A 20,559-nucleotide genomic window follows, 5' to 3' on the forward strand; every position below is an offset into this window, starting at 1 on the left:
CTCGCTTTCTGTTTCCTTTTTGCTTTTGTTAATACATTCCTTTAACTTTGCCTATACTTTGTTCATCCCTTCTTTTTCCTGGGTTTTAATTTATTGTTACTCCCCTCATCCCCTAGCCCAGTGATTTTCAAAGTGGGGGCCGCTAGGGGGGCCTCAGAAAATAGAAAAAAATTGCAAAAAAAATTGCAAAAAAAAAAAATATATATATATATATATTTTTTTTTTAATAACCATTTGTCCTGAACCTAACAACACATAAACTGCCGTAATCTCTGATTCTCAAATTCAGCAATACAGAAAAATGGCCATGATAGCCCGAAATGCGTCCTCTGTCTGGAGACCCTCTCAAACGAGTGTTTAAAGCCTTCGAAACTTCAGCATCACCTGATGCAAAAACATCCGGCAGAGGCCGATAAAACAGTAGACTTCTTCAGACGTAAAGAAGAGCATTCGGTCAGGCAATCTGCTGCATTCACACAGCAAGCTACCGTGCCGAGCGGGCCCTGATGGCATAATTTTTAGCCTCATACCACATTGCTCGTGCTAAAAAACCTCACACAATTGGAGAGGATTTGATTCTACCAGCTACCAAAGACATTGTCCGAAAATTGCTTGGTGAGGATGCTGCCAAAAAAATCGACGCTGTCCCGCTCTCTGTTGTCTGTGGGTTTGGGGGTTTGGGGGTCCCCGGCCAGAAGCTAATGCTGTTTGGGGGGCCTTGGCATGGAAAGGTTTGGGAACCCCTGCCCTAGCCCTGTTATGTGTCTGAAGAAAAAAAAGTGTTTGCAGGGCTCCACCCCCCCTTCTGATAGGTGCATTCTTGACCTCGTGATTTAGGTTACTGTTTGTGTTTTTCCAGAGCTCAGGGCAATGCACCAGGAAACCTGTCCACTACCCAGCTCTGCTGAACTTTAACCTCCACAGAGTCACTCTACCTTATCAACATCAGTCGAGGGGAAAAAGTCATTCTGTTATCCAATTGCTTGTAAGAAAAGTGGGCCTGATAAAAACGGTCAGTTCTCAGATACTCCCACTTTGGAAAAGAGCAGTCCCAGACGCTGTGTCGGATCTCTAATTCCGTAACCAACAGCAATCACTAGAAGATCTTCAGAGAGTGTTAGAAAGTTTTTAAACACTCTACCCGGGAGAAGCATCATGTTGAGTAAAGACCTTCCAGACATTGAGGTAATATGTTGTATATATGTTTGTATTATGTTTATGTTTCTTGATTAATCCACCTGGAACTCAAGTATTTAAGTTAATATTAAGCACGATGAAGCTGTTCTAAGTAATGCAGAGATAACCACAAATTAAACATTTTCACTTTCATTTTTAATGGTTGTGCTCGTCTTGATCAGTAACTGAAGAAGTTCAATGCTGTTTTTATTGTATGTATTTATTACATACTCCTAAACTAAAAAGTCTAAACCTGTGGCCTGTGCGTCTGTTTGAAAAGACCACAGTGGAACAAAGTCTCAAGTCCAAATAGGAGTGTTTTTTAGTTTGGGGATTAGCCCCCACCAATACTAATGTGAAGTCTCCTAAGAGGTATTGTGCTTTAGGCTCTTGGGGCAGAAAAGAGTAAAGTATGCAAACTGGATATGTGCGGTTTCAAAGAAGTGGGCATTAGGAAGGCTGGAAAGATCAAATGGTAGACAGCCTCCGTAAATTCTGTTATTAAATCTATCTGTAGTGACCCGCCCAACTTTATGGAGGTGCAATAATAAATCTATGAAGTAAAACTTCAATCTGTGACTCTGAATACAGGAGAGGACATTTTTTAATCGAATTGAAATGAACAAAGTTTTGTTTTGTAAGGTAATGAAATTAGAAATATCACAGGGTTGTGTTCTGACTTGAGTGCTCCGCGATGCTTTAAAGCTAATTAATTTATATATATATACAAGAAAAGAGGCAGAAGCTCTGACATGTATAGAGAAGAGTCCTGCCCCAACAAATCTGACTATCAATGGATTTATGTCGTCCATTGATACTTTTGCGATTAAATGCAAGCTCACTTTTTTACTCACACTAAGATGGGGTAGATTTTACACTACACATTAAAACCTTTCTGACAGCAGCTAAAGTGCTGGAGCGAGAGCTCGACTTGGAAGCCCTATTCTGTCTTAAACAACACTCACTTCTTCTACTACAACTTGTTGCAAAGGTAGGGATTCATTGAATCCAAACCCATCTTATGTACACATAATATAGCTTTATGGTCTTGTGCAGCAAGCCATGTGTTTTGTTGCTCAACTTGTAGATAAGTGGCGCACGGTCCAAGTGCAGCTATGGGCACGTGTAGAGGTGGAGCAATGGTTTCAGGTGATGTAAAAAAAAAAAATACGCAATTTAGCTGTTTGTTTTTTAAACTGACATTCTGCATGCATGAGGGATTTTTTTTGTAACTTTATTGTAGTCTACATATTTCTGGTATCTGTTGAAAAATACAGATTTATTTGACTTGCAGGGTAATTAGGTATAGGGCCTCAAGTTGGACTGGTAGAACCTGAGCCGATAATATTCAACTATTAGGAGTTTGTTTGATTGATAAAAGTAATTTTTTGTGAAACTTATCTCCAGACCAATATACCATTATATTAAAATAAATAGGTTTGTAGTAATTCCATCACTGGAAACAAAACCTAGAGAAGCAGCTTCATTCATACCAGACAAACAAGAGAGGTCGCTCAGAAGTCTTAAGTTTCCATGAAAGCAGCAAGCACGTTGTTCTCTGAATTGGACATATTTCATGTGTGAACTGAACACCAATATAGGAAATCATTTATTTCTTAAATGTCACTCTTGTGCATTCATTCAGGTCACATGACCTTAGTGCATTGACCTAACAGCTCACCATTATCTATCCCACCTTGACCCCAACCATCCAAATAAGCAAACTTCCCGGAATGTTTCATAGTTTCAGTGCTTTTGTCAGCAGATCTGTGTGTGTGTGTGTGTGTGTGTGTGTGTGTGTGTGTGTGTGTGTGTGTGTGCGTGTGTGTGTGTGTGTGTGCGTGTGTGTGTGCGTGTGTTTGTGTGTGTGTGTGTGTGTGTGTGTGTGTGTGTGCGCTGTAGGAGGAACCGATATAGTTCTTGAGTGGAATGTAACATTAAGAGTTTCCATTATTATCCATTTCCATTATTTTTATTAAGTTTTGCTGAGTAAAATGTTGCAAATGATATAACTATATATTAATACCAGAGAAGTAAAAAAGTACATATTTATTTATAGCCTACAATTATCCATAGATCACGGCTAAAGATGGTGTTATGTGAGGGAAATTCTCCTCCTGAAGATAATTTGTGAAGAACAAGCAAACTCAATGTTATGAATCACGTCTCTTTACTCATCCACCTGGCCTTCGTAAGCAAGACAAGATGATCCTTCTTTGCTCTCCAGGGGGGAAGCCGGGGGTCACCAAGAATTGAGGAAATACATATAGATATATGATATAGATATGTTCCTGGTTGCCACAACTAATTCATTTTTAGATGTTGGAGACTTTTGTGGCACCCTTGAAATGTGATTTCTGAGGTAGCTAACCATAACATGTTATCAGAGACTAAGAATCAAATGTTTTTACTGATATGTTGATTGATCTTATTGCACACAGAGCATCCTGGCTCTGAATCCCAGGGTGAAGACTCATGCTCAGATCATGTCTACAGCAAACAAGAAGAAAGAAAAAAAAAACTGGAAGAGAAACCCTGAAAGGAACTGTGATGTAAGACACACACACACACACACACACACACACACACACGCACACACACGCACACACACACTTGAGGACTCCATGTTGTGCTGGTTTCCTTTCAAAACTTCCTTATCGCTCTTCTTCTTTCATTCTTCGTTCTTTTTTTCAGTCTTGTGTGAAGTTAGAGAACAACTTTGATGATATCAAACATACAACGCTGAGCGAGCGCGGGGCTCTACGAGAAGCACTCAGGTGAGAATGAAGAAAGATGTTTTCATGCAATTATACAACTTTCAGCTGACTTGTAACTGAAACCCAACTCACACACTGACCCACTCATATTAGGGATAAAGGTTCTGAGCAAGGTAGAGCTTTTGATAGAAGAGGAAAGTAAAAGTACATCACTTAAGACCTGCAGACGAAGATTCATTGATGTTGCCTCCTACAATGTAAGTTAAAGCTACTATAATTTGAACACCCACTGACCACAGGTATAACTGCCTCAGGTTTTATCCATGCTAGCACTTAAAAAGCATGGCTCTAGGGGCAGTAACTCGCACCACCACTTTGGTCCAGAGTAAAGTATGCAACTAGTGGATTAACTGCCAGGAAATCTTGCAGAGACACAAATGGTCCCCAGAAGATCGGAATGATCCCGCTGACAGTCCTCTAACTTTTCCTTTAGGGCTTACATACATGTTCACTCAGCCAATGTTTGCGGGTCTGGTGGACAGGTTTTTAAATCAATACAGCCATAACAATTTTTGTAAAATACTTATCAGATGTTTACTTTATCCCAATCGCAAGCAATGAAGACAGCATATCTGGTTAATATTTAGCATTTACCTCTGTTAGATCATATTTATAAATAATAATGCAATCTGTTTTTTGTGATAAACATAAAAAAAAAATAGAAAAATCAATATCAACAAGAAAAACATCTTGATCGACTGTGATGCAGAGGCACACAGGCAATGCTATTTATTTGTTGTGTTCCACCCCCAATTTGCAGGTGGGATAGAATATGCGGGAATGCTGGAGCAGACAGGTTTCAGTGCATGAAATGTAACAATGTTACAACCTTGTAGGAGCGGAAAACACACACACACACACACACACACACACACACACACACACACACACACACACACACTACCCTCGGGTCCAGTGGAAATATAAATGTGTAGGGGGGGTGTACAGTGTGAAGTCATTAAAAATGTGTTCATTTATATGTTCTTCACAGAAAATGAGCCAAAGTCATGGAGTCTGAGGTTGAAATAATAATAAATCACATCATTTTCTTTTGGTAAACATTGAAAATGGCTCCCACAGACCTGAACACCATACAAGGGTTAATGTACTGGTTGAATGTCCATGATGGTTGACTCTTCCATTCATGTAAGTCAAATCAATAAAAGTAAAATCTGTGTTTAGGTGTCTGAAATGTGCGGATGCTCCTTGTCAGAAGAGCTGCCCTACTAACCTGGACATTAAGTCATTTATATCAAGCATCTCTACTAAGGTACTGTAAAACTGACACATATGTACATGAATGCCAGTTGTTTGACATGGTGGACAGCTCAGAGAAAGTTAGACAATAAACTCTGAATGAATATTGTGATAATCTTATCATGATATTTTTTGTGTATCTATTTGTATTTATACCAGAACTACTACGGCGCAGCGCGGGCGATCCTCTCTGATAACCCCCTGGGTTTGACTTGTGGGATGGTTTGTCCCACATCAGAGCTGTGTGTGGGCGGCTGCAACTTATACGCTACAGAGGAGGGACCTATTAACATCGGAGGGTTACAGCAGTTTGCTACCGAGGTACAACATTTATAGCTGCCAAGCATGTATGAATAAAACATATAATTAACTGTTTCACAAAAATTCACATTATTATTTATGCAGCTTCAAATAACAACACAATTAACCAAACTATGTCTGTAAAAGTCTGTGTCTTCACAGGTGAGTTCTTGCTTTCACCCTGATGAAAGAGTTGGTTTATAATAAGGTGAATGTTAAAGTAAAACTATGTCATTATCAGGGAAATAACACATTCTTTCTTTTACAAATGAAAATGAATTTGTACACAACTGGAAGGGCACTCTGAGAGCTCGACAAGACCAATAGTCCACTACCCTATTAATTACAAATGTGCAGGTTAAACCATTGTACGTGTCGGGATCTATATTTAAACTGAGAACTGAGCATTTGCCTAGAAAAAGCTTCATCAGGTCCTCTGTGCATTTATGATGTACTTCATAAATTAAAGATATTACATACTCAACGTGCATTTGGGCGTAGCAGAAAACATTTTATTATCAAGTACTTATTATGTCCAAATATCAAACTATTAGACTGAAACGACATCGTGGACATGGCATCTTATTATCAAAAACAAAAGTTCACAAGAAAGACATTCTTAGTTTTCTGTGAGCCAGATCCACTACTTGTGCTTTTCATGAGTCATAGCTGTATCTGGTCCAAAACGTAATGCGTCTGTCTTGGCCCATATTATATTCCTCCACCAAGTTTCATCAGGCCAGTACGTGTTCAGTTATCATGCTGAAAAACATACCAATGGACCAAAGAACAACACCAGCACCAAAAACATAACCTTCTGGGTGGAGGTTAGAAAATGCACAGCTACTTGATTGAGTTCACACAGGGTTTCTTTGCTGAAAAAGTCTCTTGGATTGGTTTTGCATGGTTAGGAGTTAGAGTCAAAAGCTTAGCACAAACCTTCCAATGACTTATGATTATTCACTCTTCTTGTACCAGCGGTAACATTTCGTTTATCTGTGTTTATCTTCTTAGGTGTTCAGTAAGATGGGCATTGCTCAGATCAGAAGTCCTGAACTCCCACCAACCAATGAGATGCCAGAGTCATATCACGCCCCTATAGCTCTGATTGGTTGTGGCCCAGCATCAGTCAGCTGTGCCTCCTTCCTGGCCCGTCTTGGATATGATAATATTACTATCTTTGAGAAACAGAAGTACATTGGAGGTCTAAGGTAACGTATCATCGACATCCAACAGTAAATCATATTATAGCAAAATTGTTAATGTACCTTGTTAAATCAAGCAGCATAGTATGGTTTATTATTCATCAGTAAAATTCTGTTATTATATTTGTTAAGTTTAAATTCCTTTTTTTGTGGGACACTTAAAAACTCACTGACAATGTGAGACAATGTAAGAATATAATGCCTTCTCAAACCTTGTAAAAACTTATTGGTAAGGTAGGAAATAGAGAGCGCAGGAGGAGAGATAAATGAGGCAATGCTAAACAGAGATGTATGTACACAATGTAAGATCACTTTGCCTCCCTGCAGCACATCAGAAATCCCTCAGTTCCGGCTTCCCTATGAGGTGGTTCAGTTTGAAATAAACCTGATGAAGGACTTGGGAGTCAAGGTATGGTCCGAAGAAAGACTTTTGTGTTAATACAGCGAAATGCTTGAATTCATTTTTCAGTAGTTGTTAGGTCATAAAGTCTCCTCTTTGTTGTTTTCTCTTTTTTATATCAATGTTTGATACAATACCTGTAAAGTGTATTGTCAGCACCATTTTTGACAGAGTATTGGCAAAGATAAAACTGATTACTGTTTATTCATGATAGTGGATATTCGTGACTATATGTTTAGAGATTTAGAAGTTTTCACGCTATACCAATTGTGTAAAATGTGTTCCCACCAGGTGGTTTGTGAGAAGGGTCTAGGGATGGACGGATTGACTCTGACCTCCCTGAAAGAGGAGGGATTTAAGGCTGTCTTCATTGGGATTGGTGAGTACCTCTTGTAAAACATTTAAGAAAATAACATTTTGCTTAATTTGCTGTTTTTCCTGTGGTTTTACAATTTTTTAAAACATCTCTTGCAGTGCTCTAAATACATGTCTTTGTGTGTGTGTGTGTGTGTGTGTGTGTGTGTGTGTGTGTGTGTGTGTGTGCTTCCAACTGTAAAGCAAGCATGGTTTCATGCAGTAAATATGTGTGATTTCTTGTTTTTTAAGTTTGTAAACTTCTGTTCCCTCAACAATTCATTTTAGAAAAAAGCACAGTGTAATTGTTTTTGCCTCTCCGTGTCTCCAGGTCTCCCACAGGCCAACAGGGCCAAAATCTTCCAGGATTTAACCATGGATCAAGGTTTCTTCACCTCCAAAGACTTTCTGCCCATGGTGGCCTCAGCCAGTAAGAAAGGTACTTTGATGAACACACACACACACACACACACAATGCATGGTGTTAATGTGTTAAATCTTACAGAAAGTGGGCTAGTTCAAATATAAATGTTTAAGTATGTACTGTTTTTAGATATTAGTAAAATATCAGACAAACTCTCATGACCATGTGTCTCCATCTGTCTCACGTTGTCCAGGTATGTGTCAGTGCCGCTCTTCCCTGCCAGAGATAAGAGGCGTGGTGATAGTTCTTGGGGCTGGTGACACTGCGTTTGACTGTGCCACCTCAGCTCTTCGCTGCGGAGCCAGGAGAGTCTTTGTTTGCTTCAGGAAGGGATTCACCAACATCAGGGCAGTTCCTGAGGAGGTACAAATAACGGTCGGATTGATTGACAGATGCTGTGAATAGGCAGAAGCTTAACACATGGGCTTCATTCTGTCAGATGGAGTTGGCTAAGGAGGAGCAGTGTGAGTTTCTGCCCTTCCTTTCTCCTCGTGAGGTCATCATGAAAAATGGTCGGGTTGCTGGGTTACAGTTCTGTCGTACTGAGCAGACGGAGGCAGGTGATTGGCTGGAAGATGAGGACCAAGTAGTCAGGCTGAAAGCCGATTACATCATCAGTGCCTTTGGTTCTATGCTCAACGAGTCGCAAGGTAACCAATAATATATAATATATACATGTATAATATAAATAAAATAAAATAAATAAAATATAATATAAATATATAAAGTAATCAACAGCGTTTTTGTGTTCTTGTGTTTTCTTTGTGTATAGGTTTTTCAAGGCTAAGGCCTGCTTCGGATGAATAGCACTATTTTATGATTTTCATAATGTCAATCTTTTTACTTTAAATACTGAAAGCAGGGTGACTATTATACTATACCGACTAACTGATGCAGTTGGTGAATACCAATGACGGTATATATAGATGGACGACGCGTCTCCATCTGCTCTCATTGTACAGAATTGATGCCAAAATAGCCCCTGTGATAGGCGCTGCCATCTTGCGATGGTGACGTCATTTGGAGCCAGAGACTGCGCAGTAGAGATCGGTGGATGAAGCGGCCGTAGCCACTTCCGCTAACCCAAACACACACTTAACTTACCGACAAAGAGCAAGGATCCTGCAATCAGCATGATAAGGACTAACTATAATGACAGACACCATGTTTCAGAAAATTGTATCTGATGTGTATTTAGATTTTTTATAGTTTGACTCTGATAACATGGAGGAGGCGGGCTTTATGAGCTTTACTGCAGCCAGTCACATGGGGGCGCTTGAGATGTTTTGGCTTCACTTTTAGGGAGCTGTCATGTCGTCCATCTTTTATACAGTCTATGGTGAATACAGAAAATGAATGTTTTCATATACAGCATAAATCATACATTGTCTGCCTTTAGTGACTGAGGCCATGGCTCCTGTGAAGATGACCCGCTGGGGTACTCCAGAAGTGAACACAGACACCATGCAGACCAGTGAGCCCTGGGTGTTTGCAGGAGGAGACATTGCTGGTTTGGCAAACACCACAGTGGAATCAGTGAACGATGGCAAACAGGCCTCTTGGCATGTGCACAGATACATACAGGTAAATTGTCTTGGTAGCTTAGCTGGTAGAGCATACACCCACTGTATAGCAGCTAAGTCCTTACCCCTTAGGCCTCAGGTAAAACACAGGCACTATGCTGCATTTAATCCCCTCCAAAAATAAAGACAAAAATACATCACACAAATAGCTGAGTTCTTTCTTATGAATTTTGAGTAGCCCTACCACCACACTTATGAATAATAGAAAAACACAACACAATGTATACAACTGTAAACCTAGAAATGTTGTATTAGTGAGGTATATACATTTGTTATCTTATCTCTCCTCTTCCTGTAGTCCCTGCATGGACAGATAGTGGACCCAGTTCCAAAGCTGCCATTATTCTACAGTGCTATAGATCAGGTGGACATCAGCGTGGAGGTTTGTGGAATAAAGTTTCCAAACCCATTTGGCCTGGCCTCTGCCCCTCCCACCACCAGTACAGCGATGATCAGAAGAGCCTTTGAACAAGGTTGGGGCTTCGCTCTGACCAAAACATTTGGACTGGATAAGGTACAGCTGACTCAAACAAACACACATATACACATACACAAACAATGTAAACACCACACATAGCATAGTCACAAGCACACGAAAGTAGAGGATTTCTTTACTCATAAGCATTTTAAGAATATTTCAAGGTTGTAAAACTTTTGAAAGTTAATAGCTTTAAAAGCTATTGTGCATCTTATATATCTCTCGTAGCAGACACAAAACTAAGGTAACAATTTAGAAATTAACAAGTTAATAACAAAGACAAACATCCCCACAACATTTGTTAACCCTTTTTGAAAGTTTATTCATATTTTAAAAGTAATTGAATCTTGATTGAAACAATAGATTATATCTAACAGAGAGGATCATATATAAATAAAAGTAGCAAAATATTGTATGGCTGCAACCTAAAAATGTCTTCCTCGTTGATTAGTCTGCAAATGATTTTGGGCCAGCAGATAGGGCCACGGGCAGGTTTTGTCTATTTCTTTGGGCCATCCCTGCAGTGTTGGTGTGGGGCCTTGATGGATCGGACTTGTTTGTCCAGCGCGTCCCATAGTTGCTTGATTGCTTATTGCCAAGTCAATACCTTGAACTCATTGTTGTGTTCCTCAAACCATTCCTGAACCATTTTAGCTGTGTGGCAGGCTGCGTTTACCTGCTGAAAGAGGCACCTGCCATTCTCCCTAATGGAAACAAACTGTGATGTACCGTGTGGACAAAATGTTCACTTACTGCCTAACATATCCCACCCACTGATAGGGGCCATAGTTGTGAGATAATCAGTGTTATTTACTTCACCTGTCAGTGGTCATAATTTCATGGCCGATCAGTGTATTTTTCAGCTAGCTAGAAAAGGATGAATGGAGAATTGTTCGTGACTAAGCTGGCTAGCAAATGTATGTGTTATCACAGCCTAAAGAACTGGAAATGAATGAACGAATACTAAGGTGTTATAAACCGCCTAAAAGAAAGGATCGGTATATATCAGCTAGCTTGATATGAATGAATGGAGAAGAGTTGGTGACCTTGCAGAGTTTGTTTGAAATTTAGACAGCTAACTAGGTGATTTTCACATTTGTGCTAGAATGCTGGCTCGATACCACTAGGTTAATTACATATATTCAATAATTTAACTTAATATAATAACATTAAAATGTCGCGATGATAGAACAGCAATAAACCTAACGTACATTAACGACTTTCCATTCAGGCTGTGGCTTCTGTCTCAATTTTGGTCGCTCTACTGGTTCTGATTGGCCAAATCGTGAAAGCGCAATGAAGAGTGATCGGCTTTCGGTAGTGGGGCAGCATCTTACTGGTCAAATCTTAAAGATAAGCAAACTAATTGCCACTCACGTGATAAATTTGCTCTACCGAACATATTTATATAAATATGTTTGCACCTTTGCTTAAAGTAAACAAGTCATATAATCAAATAGTTTATTGGTTATATACATGACTGCCAATTGATCCAATGACAATGTTTTTTCATTATAAACAATTGACAACATTAATACACTGTAAGAAAGTGTTAGCTGAAGCTCGTTAGCTGAAGAGAATGCTGTTTTTCTTCCACTACAGGTCAGACTTTACATTACTGGAAGCATGCTGGCCTATGTCAGAATCACAATCAGGATTATTGCTATGTGCGATTACACATACAAGTCATTTTTCTTCTATGAATAAAACTGAGCCTTTAGCCATTCCTTTCAGTAATCACAGGAAACAGACTTTTTCTCAGCCACTAATGTCAGTTCACTTTGTTGGTTGCTATAAATCTATATCTGCAGGACCTGGTGACCAACGTGTCTCCTCGTATTGTGCGTGGAACCACCTCAGGTAATGTGTTTGGACCAGGTCAAGGCTCCTTCCTCAACATTGAGCTCATCAGTGAGAAGACAGCGGCCTATTGGTGTCAGTCAGTGGCAGAGCTAAAGAGGGACTTCCCTAATAATGTAAGTTCCTCTTTCCTGTCACATATTTAGTTCTTCATGGGCAAAGTTCATGTGCTTGTTGCAAAACAGGCTGCAGATCTGTCTGTGCGTACACATAGATCTATCTGTGGAAGTGGCTACCACTGTAACAGTGTTAATGGATTAATGGAACTTTTTGCATTGTTTGATCTAACATCACAGTGAGATGGACGCAGCTTTTGTTAATGTCATTTTGTCCAAATCTATCATGTTTGATGGATGAAGGAATGGACCTGTTTTTCAAACTCTCTTTTGTGTCTTTAAGATTTTTAAAAGTTATCCTTTCCCTGTCTGTCAGGTGGTGATCTCCAGTATAATGTGCAGTTACAACAAGGAAGACTGGACAGAACTGGCGAAGATGGCAGAGGTGAGAAAAATCACATGCCAGTAACAAACTCCTCATCATTCACAGAATGTTAACTGTTAAAGGACAACCTGGCAGACACGCTTCGCCGTAGTTAAAAGATGATCGGCAGCCAGACCGGATTGCAGTTAAAACGTTCATTTATTAATTCCTCAGTGCAACATGTGAATAAAGTGAGTAACTGTGAAAAAACAAACAAAAACTCTCAACTTAAAGTGGTTACAAACATGCACGCTTTAGCAGTTAAAAACCGTTTGCCCTTCTGGGATCACACACCCCACCTAGACAAAGATCTGTCTCTTATCCCTGAACTGCAGTATCACAGCCACACCCTCAGTACATGCAAATTACAATAAGCATAAGAACCCCTAAATTGGCTCTTACATACCGTTGTGTAAGTGTTATATTTATGTACACAGGTTTCAAGTGTTTGGTTTGGGAACGTGTCAAATAAAAAAATGTGTTTTTAGAAATCAGGAGCAGATGCATTGGAGCTGAACCTGTCTTGTCCTCATGGGATGGGAGAGAGAGGCATGGGACTAGCCTGTGGACAGGTAGACAAACACACACACGTGCACACCATCTGATCAACTATACATATAGTGCACCTGGCATAGTAGTCATAGGCATATATTATACATCAACATACTTTTTACTTATAATCATATAATTATGATATAAAACTGCATACTATCAGAACACCATGGGGTGTCCCTTTAATAAACATGGTTTGTGTTTTGACATGTTGATGTGTGCTGTTATGTGTCTATATCATTAGGACCCCGTGCTGGTGCGGAACATCTGTCGCTGGGTGCGTGCAGCCACTTCTATTCCATTCTTTGCCAAACTGACACCAAATGTGACCAACATTGTCGACATAGCCAAGGCTGCTCATGAAGGTGAACACACTTATTTTGCTTTCTTCTATGTCATTTGTTTTACACCATTTAACAACCCACTGTATTCCTGTAGTCCTGTATGTTGCTTGTTGTTATTGTTGAGTTGTTTTATAGGTGGAGCAGATGGAGTAACAGCCACCAACACAGTCTCGGGCATGATGGGACTGAAGGCTGATGGTTCCCCCTGGCCAAGTGTTGGAAAGGGCAAACGCACCACCTATGGAGGGGTGTCTGGTAAGGACACACACAACACACACAATCCCCTGTCACTGAAAGCTACCTGAACAGCAGTTGTAGAGGTGTCCTTCCAGAGAATAACACCTGCACTTCAATAAATCTTGAGGGACTCAAAAAATACAGGTTAAAAAGAGAATGGTCAAAATGAAAGCGGCCACATTATAATGACTATTGGTCAAGCACCAAAATCCTACAATTCCCAAAATACAACTTTCATTAGAGCATCTCAGCCTGCTAAACCCACAGCCCCCCCCAAATGAAAACAATGGAATAAAACAGAAGGTTGGAGGTATAGGTAGACATTAGGTGTAAGATTTGTTAGTAACATTAGAAGACACCATATTATGCTATAAAGATCCTCAAATATTTGAATCAATTTAAGTGGCTAATTAAGTATATTTTTAGCTAACTTTTAACTGCTAGCTAACTTTTAGAGGGACGCTTCACCATAGAATTATTTCTGTAACAATGTCTACAGGTAATGCCATCAGACCCATCGCTCTCAGAGCAGTATCGGCCATCGCTAGAGCTATCCCTGGTTTCCCGGTTCTGGCCACAGGAGGTATCGACTCAGCTGAGACTGGACTACAGTTTCTCCATGCAGGGGCCTCAGTGTTACAGGTAATTATGTAAGGGTGACAGCGGGTGATGTTTTCCCCATGCACTCTTTTTTTTTTTTAAAGTAAGATATTATCATTCACTGTAAATATGAAAGAGCTGTCACTGAATTAGTAGCATATCATGAAAATTATGACTAAATAATGTTTTAAAAGAAGACTTTGAAATGTATTTTCTTACCTTTTCAAGACATTGTAGCTGATTTTGTTTGTTTTTAGACAAGTCTTTGAAATACTGTTTAGATACAATAAATAAATAGTACTGTTATAACTGTATTAAATCAAATCTAACTTAAAGGGAATTGTATTATTATCCAATATGGTCTGTACTGTCCGTTCAGCTCTGAAAGGAGGGTTTTGTAGAGGCTCTATTGTGGATATTGATCAGCAGTGGGCCCCATGGTGTAAACACTTATTACATTTCAAGCGCTCCTCTCATTTGAATGCAAATTGCTGTGGCTTCCTAATCTAAGTGCATGCACTATAAGCCAGACACTAAAGTGGGTTTATCCACAAAATGTATTCATTTAATAGAGCAGTTTAGGATAGAAGCAGTGCGATCTTTGAATTTGCCTTACAACATCACTATTTTTCTTTTTCTTTAATATTACCTTTATTTAACCATTGGGATCAGAGATCTAGTTTACAAGACGGACCTGGTCAAGAATAAAAACAATACATCGTTTAACCAATGACAAGCAAACACGATGCTGTGAAGCACAATACAAATCTTACTTTGTTTGTTTCTTATGTGTTTTTGCCTCATGTCTAATTGCAACAGGTGTGCAGTGCAGTACAGAACCAGGATTTCACAGTGATTGAGGATTACTGTGTGGGTATGTAACTGAGTTTCTCTATTATCTAAGCTACATTTATGAAAGGTCATGAAGCAGTCAAGCATATCTGACAAACTGTGAATGACCAGTCATAATTTGTATCTTTTTTAGACAGTAAAATGCATGTAGTACTGAGATGTCTTATTCAAAGTTTATGAATGCCTCAAACAATTACCCTTGAAGCTATGAGGTGAGTGGGGTCACCCTCCAATCTGAAGTGCAGTCCATTTACTATTGTGACTACAGCACTTTGTACTCATGTTATTATCCAGTTCTTAAGAGTTATGTTCACACTCTGTATGCTCGAAACACTCCTAAACTTACCACAACCTGTATGTGTATCTTGGTGCTACTGCTTTGAGGCGATGAACATGAGGATGAACGTGTGTGTGTTTAGGTTTAAAGGCCCTGTTGTACCTGAAGAGCATGGAGCTGAAAGACTGGGACGGTCAATCTCCCCCAACCGAGAGACATCAGAAGGGAAAACCCGTTCCCAGAATTGAAGAACTGGTTGGAAAGGTACCACTACCAATGATACGATCATTAGGATTATAGTGACCGCGACTGCAGCGAGCACCACTTATTTTCACAGGAGGGAGAGCAAAGGCATCCGTATGGTCAGAAATATGTCTCAGTAGAGACTGAATTTGAATGATGTATATTTGAATTTGAATTGATCATCTTGAATCATTGAATTCATTGATCAACTGAATCTGAATTTAATATTTTAGTTTGACACTGAATTCCAATGAACCATGTAATATTCTGAAATGAATGTAGTTTCTCTGAAAGTTAAAATTCCACATTCAGTTCTTGAAATTTAATTTCAGTTTATTGAGACACACATCTGGTTGATGAGGAAGAGCAGTCGAGTCCAGTGCTCTGTTTCTCCTCACTACTCTGAGCTTCTGCTAGCTACAGGATTAGTGATAGTTAGTTGTATTAGTACTAGTTATATTATTACCTCTGGTGGCTACCAGGACCTGCCAGTCCTGCCGCGTGAGAACTGAATTTGAATTGCGGAAAAAAAGGAATGAATTCAGAGAAACTGGATTCAATTTCAGAATATTACAATCAGTTTCAAGTTTATTGGAATCCAGTTTCAAACAAATCACTCAAATTATGTGATTCAAATTTTTAATTTAACTATTCAGTTTGAGCAATTTAAATGTAAATATAAATAAGCTAAATTCAGTTTGGACTGACACATATTTCTGCCAATACATCTGGGTGGGCTGTTAGAGGAGACAGCACTCATTCAAACTGTGGAGGATTCATTTCAAGACTGTCACTGATCAGATGTGCCATTTGTTCCACACAGAGAAGATACACAACATTAACTAACACGTTTTGACAAACAACTCAGCCAAATCATTCAGTTTAGAGCCAAAAAGCTGTGCAGCTCCACGTCCCAGCAAGTAAACAGAATATTGTGGGAGGTTTATATTCATGCAGTAAATCTTGACATTTAGTTAAAATCATGTGTCCTGAAGGGCTTGACTGTGAGATCAGACGAGCTTGGAGTTCTAGCGGCAGTGATATAAGCTCTTTGAAAGATGTTTATTGTGTACCTCAGAATCTTACTTTGGTATTAATGAAGACTCTATGACCTGACAAAAGTACCTCTGTTTGAGGTCAAAGACCTTTCACTAATTACTAGTTTCTTTTAGTAATATTTATTCTAAATGGTTGACTTGTGTATATGCCGTGTGTGTGTGTTTGTGTGTGTGTGTTTGTGTGTGTGTGTTTATAGAGCCTCCCTAGCTTTGGTCCATACCTCCTACAGAAGACAGAGGCTGTCGCAGAATACAAGAAACAGCTCAGAGATGCTGTTCAGACTGATGAGGTGGAAGCCTCCATCTGTCGGGTCAGCACACCCAAAAAGCCTGTTCCTGCTGTCAAGGTACGGGACACACACAAACAAACTCACAGTGTTTATTATGCTTGTCTCTGTGAATTAGTCTCTGTGAATTATTAAAGGGGCCGTATGTTAGTTTTTACATGTATTCAATCAAATATCATTTTTTATTGCCAATGTGTGAAGGGATAGTAGAGGAACTGAAAAATTAAGACCTTCCCATTGCCTCTAACAGCCTGTGGCACCCACAACAACACCAACACAAACTACACACAAGAATAAAAAAATAAAATAAGTTTTATCGAGTAAAGCTCCGGAGCAGGTTATGTCCAAGATAAGAGATTAACCTGAACTATACACCACCTACTGACCAATCAGGTCTCTTGATTTAGGAGCTCTGTGAGCTGATCGTGAGAGGGAGGAGGGAGAGAGAGAGAGCGGTAACACACGTCCGCTTTACCGTCTGATTTTGTGAAATAAATTCATGAAAGATATTCATCAAGCTTTACTGATATACATCAACAACAGAGACTGATAAAAACAATGAAGCCTAAAGTACTTTTGTACTGATGAGATTTGAAAGTAAGCATCCGCATTGCTTTAAATTGTGGTTTTCTATGTATTTTTATTTGCTCCATACTGTGATACAGCTGGGCTGAGAAAATAAGTCTAAATCTGTCATTAATGCCTCATAAATACATCAACATGCAACATATTAATCTAATGTAATACATGAGTGTTATAATAAATATGTTGTGCTCTCATGATGGAGCAGTGATATTATTATATTTGTTCAGTTACACAGTCTGCGTTGTTTGTGTCCTGTTCCTGTATTCAGCAGCTGCAGCTGAGCGGATTAAATGTGGATTATGTGTCATTTCTTCATATCTCTCTAAATCATAGTTTGCTCTTGGTTTGTAGGCTACAATATGCCCATCAGCTGACAGCTGTTTAGATTGGTCATTTGCTCCAAACAAATCCCCTTTAAAGTGAGCGCACTCATAGAAACCCTGGGTTGATTTATCGAGTTGATAACCAGCGTCGTGTGACAGTTTAGCGCGATCTCCCGTGTCAGGTTAGTGAAGCCAGATCAAGAAACCCTAGGTATGTTGAATTTGCCTTGTAGTATAGGTCCCCGGTCAACATGACTCCGGTCAATGAACACGTCTCGTCAGTGAAAAGTAAACAGAGCCGCTGAGTTCTGAGATTGAGCATGCTCAGTTTCGTGTGTCTTCGGCAAAAACCCTGGATGCTCGTTCACGTACAAGAAGGTTGACCGCAGTTCCCTCAACGGCCGGCGTGTCGCTGGGAATGAGGATTTTCTGAAAGCTACATATAGCACCTTTAAGTCTTTAAGCGAGAAAATGTCTTGTTGCTAATCACATACCATGTATAGGCCTATATGTAAGTGTGTGTGTGTGTGTGTGTACTACTTATAGGTACATATGTATAGGCTCTGTGAGGAGGATAATAAGTAGAACACAAATACAACTTTGATAAAATAGACAGAATGGATGTATTCCATAAATATAAAATGAAACGCACCTCTTAGATTGTTCAGTTAGAATTTCTAAATGGAAATAATGTAAATCCTCAAAAATGAAAACAATTTAACCGAAATGTGTTTCTTTATCCAGAGATCTTCACATACCAAACCAAATTAACAAAAACTAATCAAATTGTCCACCCTTTAGTTCCTGTATAGGGTAGTAGCAATACTTCTTTTTTATGATTTCTTTATGTCTATATCTTACTCAGATCCAAGTTGTGGTTTTCCTTGTAAAAGTTTAGTTCAGGTCAGTCATGTCAGAGTCTATAGTTGTAGTTTAGATCGGGGCCCCCATAGTGTTTTTGCTGAAGCTTATCTGTAATCCAAGTGGAGAATCTGGCGTGACCATATCCATGGAAAGGCTTCTTAACTCCTCCTCCTCCTCCCAAAAACAACATTAATGTGTTTTCTTTACCAGATACAGATAGTTTGCAGTTATCCCTTAATCTTTTATCACTCATTACTAGCTTCTTTAAATGTTCACAAAACCAGAACAAAAACTAGTCAAATAAAATACAACAAGAAAAATGGTACTGAAGTCATAATATTTGACAGTAATAATATTTTACACACAGTAATTTAGTGCTTGGTTTCTATTAAATCATAGGCATACCTGTTAAGCTCTCCACATAAATGGTCATTAGCATGGACACGAGGTACGTGCAGTTAAAGCTAGCAAAGGAAAGGAAAATACAATCACCGGAGAATAACCGTCAAAGCACATGAAATCCCTGCATGCTGAACTCCACTCTTTCTCAGCCTCTGTTATGTTCCTCTTTGACCTCAGCTCAGTCGGGACCCTTTCTATAGGCCTCCAGACTGTTTTCCCATAAATGTATGTGGGTTACCTGCGTGTGTGTGTGTATGTTTGACGATGGGTGTGTTTGTATTGTAGGATGTCATTGCCAGAGCTTTGCGCTACATTGGAGCATACCAGGAACTGGACAACATGGAGCAGGTACCCATTTTTCTTTCTGTAACCATTTTATATTTCATTAGTCTACAGAGACTTCCCAACCAGTCCCTTTAACAATATTAAAGGAATGTGACTTTTCATAAGGTGGCAGATTGGGCAGTTGCACCAAGAAAAGAGTAATACACTTTCATCTAAAAGTTAACTAATAAATAATGTTATGATGTCCCCAGGTCCAGGCTCTGATAGATGAAGAGATGTGTATCAACTGTGGCAAATGTTACATGACCTGCAATGACTCTGGATACCAGGTATGTCTGTCTGCTACATAAAGACATGTCTCTCTTTCCTTTGCCATTTGTCTCACTGTTTTTAAGACTGATCTTGTACTTTAATGAGACTTGCTTGATGTCTTTCCAGGCCATAGAGTTCGACCCAGAGACCCACCTACCCATCGTGAATGACAGCTGTACCGGCTGCACTCTGTGTCTTAGCGTCTGTCCAATCATAGACTGCATCAAAATGGTTACCAGAACAACACCTTATGAACCGAAAAGAGGCGTGCCCGTTAGTCCTGTCTGCTAAAGGGAAATACGAACCCGAACTTAATCACCACAAATTTGATACTGGAGATCAAATATTAAAAATCTGATTTCACAACTAATGAATCTGCTTTATAATCTTTGAGACATAGCAGTATATAAAATTGTTGTAGACACTGTAAACAGTATCCCATTAATACGAATCATTTGGATGGTGTTACGTGAGATTAGTAAATAACATCCAACATTGGAAGATGCAACTTGTTTATCTGCTTGGTAAGAAGGAGGAGAAGTGTATAGTGTTGATTGTAAGATATAGTAAAGCTAATAATATGGTTCATGGTTCGAAATAATATCATCAGAATAAATGTGTCAATGATTTATCTATAATTCTGACAGGAATGGCATTGGAAATGGTAGATTTTGCTTTGTTGTTATCCCTCTGTAAACACTTAAGGTTGAATAATAATAGACATTTAAAATATTTTAATTTCACGTGCATTTAATGTCATAATGTAAAAGGAAAAGTATCTTTGATTCAGCTATGATTTGAATAAAGTTTTGATTCTCAAGAAACAATGTTGACGGAAGTATTCAGATCCTTTACTAAACAGAAAATTAGCAATACCCAAAAATATATGTAGATACTTGTGCACAATTTATGGCAAATTATTTTAAATAAATATGGTTTCAAATGACTTGTTTTAGTTCTGTGGGTTAAGTGTTGTTATAAATATTTTAAGGTGAATCAAGTTAAATTTCATTCCTTCCTTTAGCACTGGATATGATTCGTCTC

General features: G+C 39.1%; 1 protein-coding gene across 2 annotated transcripts; it reads left to right on the forward strand.

The window, feature by feature from the left end:
- The first annotated feature begins 883 nt into the window (after positions 1-883).
- On the forward strand, positions 884-20,348 carry dpydb (dihydropyrimidine dehydrogenase b). 2 transcript variants are annotated; one of them, XM_069685511.1, is made up of 25 exons: positions 884-1,185; positions 3,618-3,728; positions 3,871-3,953; positions 5,136-5,223; positions 5,370-5,531; positions 6,525-6,721; positions 7,043-7,124; positions 7,407-7,494; positions 7,801-7,908; positions 8,087-8,256; positions 8,333-8,543; positions 9,293-9,477; positions 9,775-9,990; positions 11,766-11,930; positions 12,247-12,315; positions 12,783-12,866; positions 13,091-13,211; positions 13,326-13,445; positions 13,927-14,069; positions 14,847-14,901; positions 15,299-15,420; positions 16,655-16,804; positions 19,204-19,266; positions 19,455-19,532; positions 19,642-20,348. In XM_069685511.1, the coding sequence occupies exons 1-25, from the start codon at positions 1,156-1,158 to the stop codon at positions 19,804-19,806; spliced, it is 3,066 nt and encodes a 1,021-aa protein (XP_069541612.1). In that variant the 5' UTR covers positions 884-1,155; the 3' UTR covers positions 19,807-20,348. The 2 variants fall into 2 exon arrangements, with proteins under 2 accessions (XP_069541612.1, XP_069541613.1); XM_069685512.1 differs by lacking the exons at positions 9,293-9,477; positions 9,775-9,990; positions 11,766-11,930; ... (9 more) ...; positions 19,455-19,532; positions 19,642-20,348 and adding an exon at positions 8,666-8,753.
- Positions 20,349-20,559: the final 211 nt, after the last annotated feature.

This window comes from Semicossyphus pulcher, unplaced genomic scaffold (assembly GCF_022749685.1).
Source record: "Semicossyphus pulcher isolate SPU_LCO1_2020_fin unplaced genomic scaffold, fSemPul1.0.p SCAF_7, whole genome shotgun sequence".
Lineage (NCBI taxonomy): Eukaryota > Metazoa > Chordata > Actinopteri > Labriformes > Labridae > Semicossyphus > Semicossyphus pulcher.